A 9295-nucleotide genomic window follows, 5' to 3' on the forward strand; every position below is an offset into this window, starting at 1 on the left:
GTCATATATAAACAATACGTTTAACAGAAAATAATAAAACTAACATTTTTAAAAAATTGAAAACAAAATAACATTATTTCTAATAACTAATTTTAATTAAACGTTTCACTATTTTGAATATGTGAATGACAAAAAAATTTGAATAAAAATATAGTGAAGAGATGTAAATTCAGTGTTAAAAAATACCAAATCATATCTTAACAAACAAATCCAAAAAAAGCAGAAATTTATTTATTGAATTCATTTGAAGATAAATGAAAAAGAAACAATAAATTTAGATAAAGAATCAAATAAACCGTGATACATTTAAAATATAAAATTGAATCTGGATAAGATTCTAACCCCTCATTTATTTATCTATTTTTAAATATTATTTTACTTTTTATTTTTTTATTTTAGTCACTGTACTTTTAAAATATTTATTTTGATCCCTATAATTTTAATTTTGGTTTATTTTGATATTTATACTTTAAAAATACTCATTTTGATCATCGTGTTTTAAACTTTGGTGCATTTTGATTTTTATACATATAAAAATTGATCATTTTTTGTCTCGTCCGTCATTTTCATTTTTAAAGTATCGAAATTGTCAAAGTTCAAGAATCAAAATGAACTAAATTTAGGAGTATAAAGACTAAACTAACAAAAATTGGAAGTATAAGGATCAAAATGATCATCCTAAAATAGATGAATCAAAATGAATTAAATTTAAAAATATATAGACTAAAATAAATAAAAATTAAAAATATAGGTATCATAATGAATATTTTAAAAATAGAGAGATTAAAATCAACAAAAATTAGATGAAAAAAGTATTTAATTTAATTTTTTTAATAAACAAAATTTTGAAAAGTTGAAACCACGACGGAGAAGGGGAAGACGAAGAACTAAAATTAAGTATATTTTATTTCTCTCTCTCAAAAAAAAAAAAAAAGAAAAGAAAAGAAAATATTGGAAGAAAACGGCGTCGTTTTGGTGGAGATAGCTGGTTGAGGAAAATAGGGTGGTATAAGCAAAGGAAGAAAAGGACGAAAACACATTGAAAAAGAAAAGAAAAGAAAGCAAACAGAAAAAAAGGAAAGAAAAGAATTCGTAAAATCTCCCAAACCAAACCAAACCCAATCTCATCCTCTTCTTCTCTTCTTCCAACCCTAAATCGAATCCACCATCTTCTTCTTCTAATTCTCTCTCTTTCCTCAATTCACAGTTTGATCCTCCATCCGATCGCTCTCCTCAGGTACTTTTCAATTTCTTCCCATTCCTGGTTTCCTTTTGTTTTTCTTCTTTTTCGCTATTTTTCTTTTGTTGGGGTTTTCTCTGTTTCGGATTTTCGAGCTCTGATTGATTCTCATCGCCAAATTCTTTGTGGGTTTTCTAGATCTGGGTTTATTTTCCCTTTTCCTTAAGTTTGTTTTCTCTAGTGTATTTGTTTTATTTGACATTTTTTTAAAAAAATTCTTTTGTCGGGGTTTTCTAGATAGGGCTTGATGATTGATTTCTGGGTTTTCTTCCTTTGGGCTCTTGGAATTGAAATCTGAATTAAGTCAAGCTGGAATTTGGTGGTCAACACGGTGTGATTTTACGTATTGTGTCATGATTGTTTGATGGGAAAATTTTACATTGTTCTGGGAATTTTAATTGGGTTTCTTTTTGGTGTAGACGACTATCTATCGGTGGATTTTTCTCGTTCCGGTGAATGGGAATTGGATATTATTTGGGTTTGTTAGGGTTTAGACCGATTGTATTTTGGATGAGTCTGGAAGGGTTTTGAATCTTATTTTTGATTCAACTGTCTATTTTGTGCATTTGATTGGATTGAATATTTTGTATTTTATTGAAAGCGTGGCTTTATGGCTTCTCTTTAGAAGCAAGCCTTTTGTTTTCTTTTGAGTGTGGTAATATACTTCATGTAAAGGTGTAATTCATTTTTAAATTATGGAAGGGTGTGGAAGTATAGAATTGTCGGATCATGTTTAATAGATGAATGTGTCTACTTGCTGTTTCTTCTTTTGTGATTTTTAAAGATATGATTTGAATAGGACAATAATTTAAAGATTCTTACTATGTTGTTCGTAAATATGGATGAATTTCCAAGTATACTGATGACTACATGTTGAACCACGAATTCCTCTTTGAGGAATGATTTGATGGCTTTTGGAAATTTATATAGTCATTACAGGTCGAGTGGCCATATTTAGTTTAAATTAAGTTGATGAGGTTATGTGCGTTGTGGGTTTTCCCTCAACATGGAAATTAAAATCTTTTGGGCTGAATAGCAAAGAACTTGTCATCTTCCCCTTAGCAATGGAAAAAGGAGAACATATATCACGTGTTTGATTCTGAGGTAGAAATTGTATTGTGATCAATTGGGTCATTCCAATAAAGTTACCAAATATGATTTGAGGTGACAGACTTCTAAATAATTACTTGTGTTAATTGCTAGCCTTGCTTCATATTATTTTTAGTGCATAGGCCGTTGATTTTGTGATTTTCTATTTGATTTTATCCAATATGCAATTGTATTTCAGATCTTTCTTGGTATTTTTTGACTTCATCTTGTTGTGATTTTTCTTTTAGATATTTTCAATTTTTGTTTTTAACTTGATTCTAACTACATTCATTGATGGGTAGTTCTGTTTGAAAGTGGTGCATTTTAAATTATTTGTAAAAGTCGGTAATAGCTTAGGAATAGGATGGATGATAACATTAGTTTTAAGATCTTTTTTCTTCTTTAAAAGCATTAGTTTTAGGTATATATTTTGTTTCTAGCGACTTGTTATTATTTAGTTTTTCGACAAAGCTTATAATTTTCTGTTGTTCAATATGCTGATGGGTTAAGAATTTCCTTCAGATATATGTAGTATGAAGACTTTCAATATAATTGATGGAAGATAAATATACCAATGGCTAAGATGTCTGCTTCCGCTTCTTCATCGTGGGAGCGTGCTCAACGCCTTTATGAAAAGGTATTTTTGTTTTCTTTCTTTTGTTCTCTTTTAAAGACTATTTTTTGCTTCTAATATAAAATTTTGGTAGTATAAAACGTGGCTCATGATTTAAGCATTAAGCGGTAAAACAAACCTTTTGTAGTATGGAGATCAGAATGAGATGAGTTTTGTGCATTTAAGATAACATGGATGCTATGGATCTCTTATAGAATATGTGTTATGCGTGTTTTTAAATTTGTCATTAGTTTTGGTGTCTATCTCTTTATAGAATATCGAGTTGGAAAATCGACGTAGAAGGTCGGCTCAGGCTCGAGTTCCTTCAGATCCCAATGCATGGCAACAAATGCGTGAGAATTATGAGGCAATAATCCTCGAGGATTATGCTTTTTCTGAACAGCACAATATTGAGTATGCTCTATGGCAGTTGCATTACAAGCGAATTGAGGAGTTGAGGGGACACTATACTGCTGCTATAAATCCTACTGGTTCTAACAATTCTCAAGGGGTGCCTACAAGGCCTGACAGAGTTTCAAAAATAAGATTGCAGTTCAAAACTTTTCTTTCCGAAGCTACTGGATTTTACCATGATTTAATATTGAAAATCAGAGCAAAATATGGGCTCCCTTTGGGTTTTTTCTCGGAGGATGCAGACAACCGTATGGCTACAGATAAAGATGGAAAGAAGTCTTCTGACATGAAGAAAGGTCTCATTTCTTGTCATCGTTGTTTGATATACTTGGGTGATCTTGCTCGCTACAAAGGGTTATATGGGGAAGGCGATTCAAAAAATCGGGAGTATACTGCAGCTTCAAGTTATTACCTGCAAGCAGCATCACTTTGGCCATCGAGTGGCAATCCTCATCATCAGGTCCTTATCGAATATTTTGAATATCAGTCCTTTATTTTGATTTCTTTATTATTGTTTTTGTTTGCAATCGAATTTATATGCTTCCCATCTCCATTCTGAGCTTCTCACTTATGAGAGGTGTTTCCATCTTTCAGCTTGCTATTTTAGCTTCATACTCAGGAGATGAGTTGGTTGCTGTTTATCGATATTTCCGTAGTTTGGCTGTTGATTCTCCATTTTCTACTGCCAGAGAGAATTTGATTGTTGCGTTTGAGAAGGTATTTGCCATTAGTACATCACCTGCTGCAGTCTATCTTATGTATTTTCTTCTCGTCTTTCTCTTGCTCATGACATGGATATAATTTTTAAAATGCTACTAGATATCATATTGCACTACCATTTGAAACTCAAGGCTGACCGTTCAAGTAGAATTAGTAATCTGTTATGATTTTGTAGGTTGTTTAATTCCTTAATGACTCTTTCTGCTTCTGACTTTTATGACCAACAAGTCTTGGTACCACGTTTCCAGCTTTTAGTATTTTCCTTGCAAATTACCGTATTAACTTCATTGAAGTTTTGAGGTGCTATTCCATTGGATTGGACCCTCTCTCTCTTCCTTTTTTTTGTTAATGTAATTTCATCATATCAATGAAATGTGTATGTTTCCAATAAAAAAACCAATTGTTTGTTTGTAACTTTATTTTTTTTAGAAAACTATTTACATCACTAGACAACCATGTAGATGTTTGTCAGCCAAGTTATTTTACCACTGTTTCTGGACATTTAGTTCAATATTGATGCTGAACTAGTGGAGCTGTCGGTTGTTTCCTATTTCTTTTGCAGAACCGTCAGAGCCATTTTCAGCTGTCAGCGACTGCTAAACCTCCTCTGAAGAAGGAATCACCTATTCGATTTAGTGGAAAAGGACGGAAGGGAGAAGTAAAGCTTGCAACTAAAGATTCTAGTACTGAACCCCCAAAGGAGAGTGTGTTATCTCCACAAGATCCTTTTAAATCCTTTTGCATTAGATTTGTTCGTCTAAATGGAATTCTTTTCACACGCACAAGGTAATTACTGACTATTTACTTGTTTCCGCCCTTCCTCCTCCCTTTTTCTTTGGGCTCAACATATATATCTCTTGATCTTATTTTTCTTCTCCTTCAGCCTAGAGACCTTTACAGAGGTACTATCATTAGTTAATAGTAGTTTCTCCGAACTTTTGGCTTCTGGACCTGAAGAGGAACTGCTTTTTGGAACGGATGCTGCTGAGAACAGTCTCATCATAGTTAGAATTGTTGCAATTCTTATATTCACGGTTCACAATGTGAATAAAGAAACTGAAGGGCAGACGTACTCAGAAATTGTACAACGGGCTGTGTTGATTCAGAATGCACATATTGCAGTCTTTGAGTTGATGGGCTCTATTCTAGACAGATGTTCCCAGTTGCGTGATCCTTTATCAAGTTTTTTTCTGCCTGGCCTTCTAGTTCTTATTGAATGGTTGGCCTGTTGCCCAGAAATTGCAGCAAACAGTGAAGTGGATGATAAACAGGCAACTGCTAGATCAAAATTTTGGAACCTTTGCATCTCCTTCTTCAATAAGCTTTTGTCAAGTGGTTCTGTGTCCTTAGATGATGATGGAGATGAAACTTGCTTTTTTAACCTCAGTAAATATGAAGAGGGCGAAACTGAAAATCGGCTTGCATTGTGGGAGGATCTTGAATTAAGGGGATTCTTGCCACTTCTTCCTGCACAGACGATATTGGATTTTTCAAGGAAGCATTCTGGAAGTGATGGCAATAAAGAGAAGGTTGCTCGCATTAAAAGGATTTTGGCTGCAGGGAAGGCTTTAGCAAACGTAGTCAAGATTGATCAAGAACCGATATACTACAATTCAAAGGTGAAAAGGTTTTGCACCGGTGTTGAACCTCAAGTGCCAAATGATTTCGTCATTCCATCGTCTTCTAGCATGATTCCTAGTCCAGGTAGTGCAATTCAAGAAACTCAAGTCGAGAAAACAAACAATTTGGCAGTTGGTAAGCCAAGTTCCCAGCTAGTTTTGGAAGGGGAAGAGGAGGATGAAGTAATTGTCTTCAAGCCTCTAGTTGCTGAGAAGCGAATTGAAATTGCTGATTCACTGCGGTCAGGTTATGAGGGTTTGCAACTTGGAAGTAACTCATCTGGAGGTGATCTGAGATCCTATGGTGGTGTGACAACCTCTTCTGATGATGTTTACCAGTCAAATGGTTTTGAGTCAAGTTCTCAAGCACCTGTTACTGCTGCTAATATTAACACTCTCCACTGGCAAACGATTCAGGCGAATGCTTCCAAATGGCCACTTGAACAGGAAGCTTGCCTTGTTGATAGCTTGCAAAGTTTGAGGTTATTGGAGAATGGGCATGGGATGAAATCTGATTTTCAGAATGATATAAGCATGTTTAATCATGCTGCTCACTCGATGCCTATCAAGCAAGCTGTTAGCATAAATAATGATGTTTTTTACAGTGACAAAAAGCCCATAGGAACTCTTGTGCAATCTAGGAATGATGTTGCTGCCTCGTTTGGAGGCATTATTGACCCAATGACTACAGGTGCATTTTCTAGCCTTCAAACAGGGTTGAGAAAAAGCCCAGTTGGTCGACCAGTTAGGCATCTTGGACCTCCTCCTGGATTCAACCACGTTCCAACTAAGCATGCTAATGAATCCCTTCCTGGTTCAGAGTTTAGAAGTGAGAATCAGATCATGGATGATTATAGCTGGTTAGATGGATATCAGCTGCCCTCTTCTACAAAAGACTCTGCTAATGCTGTGCATCTCACCTCTCATATGAATGCTCAGCAAGTTGGTGTTAGTAATATGTTGAGTGCAACAATCAGCTTCCCTTTTCCTGGAAAACAAGTTCCAAATGTGCAGTCTCCAATAGGAAAACAGAAAGGCTGGCCTGATTTTCAAGTGCTTGAGCAGCTAAAACAACACAATGAACAACATCTGCAGCCACATCAACAGCTTGTGAATGGTGGTAGCCAACTCTTTAATTCGCTGCCTGAGCAATATCCAGGACAGTCTATATGGACAGGTCGTTACTTCATGTGATGTCAGTATGAGAGTATAGATGGTATGTCAGTTATCTACTCTGATTGTTGGACTGTGGTGATATTTAAATGACTAGTTCATGGAAAATATTATAGTCTTGACTTATTTCATTGATTCTTGAGGTCCTCGGGAATGATAATGGTGATCGTACCACATCCTGGTGCCAAATTGAACTCCACCTTTGCTGCTTGTTGAAAACTTTATTGGAGCATTTCAGGCCTTGGATTTGAGCAGGCACTTGCGACCATACAGGTGCTTCTCTTCCCATATCTTCCATTTTGTAGTTGATATACATCTCGGATTTTGCTTTCTTCCTTCTTTTTCAATAAAGAAATCTCTGTGACCAACTTCTGGTTCAACATGTATGTTTTAGTTCTGCATAGGCTAGTTGGTTCTGCATTCTTGTCTCTCTCTTCCCTTCTCTCCACATTAGTTTTTATTAGTTCAAAGGAAATAACTAAAATAAATAAATAATAATGAAACTAGTTATCCACTGTACTGCCTTGAAAGGTGCCGTCTTCAGATGATAAATTAGGAATTTGATAAGAACTTGTGCACCTTTGGACTGGAGTAATGAAAGATCGATCTGATCTTTTTCAGGCTCTGATGAATTTTGTATGCATCAGTGTTTGAGATATATCATAATTTGCATCCTTTCCAGTATGGGGTGAGGATGCTAATTGAAAAAACGCTTGCAAGTCTTATTTGTACCAGCGAATTTTGTGGGGAGTTTGGCTCGAGAGAAGTAAATAGATTTCTAGCGAGATGAAAAGGTTGAGTGATTAGATTTGGGAGCTGGTAAGGTTTAATTTCTCTTTGTGGGCTTTTTTCTAGGTCTTTAAACATGATTTTGTTAGAGTGGGGTCCTCCTTTTTTGTGTGAGGCTTGTTCTTTTGTTTTTTCCCCCTCTTTCGGGCATGTCCTTGTATTTTCTTTCAATGAAAGCTTGGTTCTTTAAAAAGGAAAAAAGAAAAAGGGTAAAAGAGAATTGTACTAGCAAATTAAAATTTGAGTAACTGGGGTAGCTTTATCAAATCCATGGTGGTGGCACATGACATGACTGATACAGTTATCTATTTTTACTTTAAGTGTTATCTTGTCGGTTTTTATGTGTATATTGGGTAGTTAGGTGTAAGATGATTTTATTTTACGCATACTGATTTTTTTTCTTTTTTTGTGTGTGCGTGTATGTAGCGAATGGCCGAGCTCTCCAGTAAAAGGAGGAAGAGAAAATTGGGAACATTGTTCGATGAGCTGTTCGTATGGAAGTAAATTGCCTTGTCAGGTTGGTTGGGGTGGTTAGAAGGTCTTCTTAAGTTCATCGGTTTTATCTCGAGGTATTGATTGGTGGGATAAGATGGTGTACTCAGTAATCTACTTAACTGTCGAGTCTAGCTGTTGAAATTGCTTTTACTATCATCCGAAGGCAGGTGATACTATTGTGCTGCTTGGCAAGTTCTGTCTCTGAAGACTTTTTGGCGTATTCTATGCGGGTAAGAATCTACATGACCTGAACTGCTGGATGATGGTGTGGGTTTCAAAATCTCATATGTTTGGTTTGGATGACTACACTCTTTGAATGTGAAATCACCCCTTTACTTTCAGTTGTGAAAGAGGGGGGGGTTGGTTATTATGCACTATTTTGTTATGACTGAGCTGGAATCTTTAGGAACCTTCCTAGATTTAAATGTTGTTGATGTCGAGTCAAGTCGTGGCTTTCTTCTAATACGGAAATAATTTGTGAAATGCGTCAGACGTGTTTGCTGGGTACTAATGTACTATTCTGGTTTGTCCATCACTTTTCATGTTTGGTTCTCTTCTATTATTGTGTATGAGATTGAGATTCTGTTTATCACGTATGCCTCTGCCTAAAATTGGCTTTTGTAGGAAGAGATTTACATGGCTGCCTTTTGCCAACTGATCTATAAGCTTAACCTAAGTTCATAGCATGGTTGACAAAGTGCTTTGTGCCTGCCATCCCACGTTATTACAAGAAAGAATTAATGCCTTTCTATTTACAAATCTTCTTTTCTTTCAGTCGTTTATTTCAGGTACCCCCCCATGTTTTAACACATTAAAGAATTTTCATTTCCACCACTGTGATCTATTGTGAAATTTTTGATTAATTGAAATGAAACCCTTTGTTTAGTTTTTGCATGCAACCAAGGTGTTGTATTTTGACCTTTTCAAAGGTCTCAATTTAGGTTTTGAACTTTTGCTTTTCAAATAGATAATAGGTGAATGTACATGCATTAGGAGATGAATGTTTGTTTCGAGATGGGGGAACTTTTTTTTAAAGTGATTTTAAAATGGTTAAATCGTTTTATTTTCATATTTAAAATCAGGTTGATATGTGCTTTGATTATAACAACTCTTTCGATGATAACAACCCTCTAGATAAGGTCT

General features: G+C 35.3%; 1 protein-coding gene across 1 annotated transcript; it reads left to right on the plus strand.

Moving 5' to 3' along the window:
• The first annotated feature begins 1000 nt into the window (after nucleotides 1-1000).
• Nucleotides 1001-8687, plus strand: SMG7 (Telomerase activating protein Est1). Its single transcript, XM_039022610.2, has 8 exons — nucleotides 1001-1237; nucleotides 2852-2966; nucleotides 3217-3816; nucleotides 3951-4073; nucleotides 4639-4862; nucleotides 4960-6911; nucleotides 7012-7141; nucleotides 8084-8687. The coding sequence occupies exons 2-6, from the start codon at nucleotides 2904-2906 to the stop codon at nucleotides 6887-6889; spliced, it is 2940 nt and encodes a 979-aa protein (XP_038878538.1). The 5' UTR covers nucleotides 1001-1237; nucleotides 2852-2903; the 3' UTR covers nucleotides 6890-6911; nucleotides 7012-7141; nucleotides 8084-8687.
• Nucleotides 8688-9295: the final 608 nt, after the last annotated feature.

This window comes from Benincasa hispida, chromosome 2 (assembly GCF_027475165.1).
Source record: "Benincasa hispida cultivar pf3 chromosome 2, pf3_genome.v1.1, whole genome shotgun sequence".
Taxonomy (NCBI): Eukaryota; Viridiplantae; Streptophyta; class Magnoliopsida; order Cucurbitales; family Cucurbitaceae; genus Benincasa; species Benincasa hispida.

Coding starts and splice junctions, on each gene's coding strand:
- SMG7 (XM_039022610.2), top strand. CDS start 2,904: ATGGCTAAGATGTCTGCTTCCGCTTCTTCATCGTGGGAGCGTGCTCAA. Junction 3,817..3,950: donor GTGGCAATCCTCATCATCAG/GTCCTTATCGAA, acceptor TCCATCTTTCAG/CTTGCTATTTTAGCTTCATA. Junction 4,863..4,959: donor ATTCTTTTCACACGCACAAG/GTAATTACTGAC, acceptor CTTCTCCTTCAG/CCTAGAGACCTTTACAGAGG.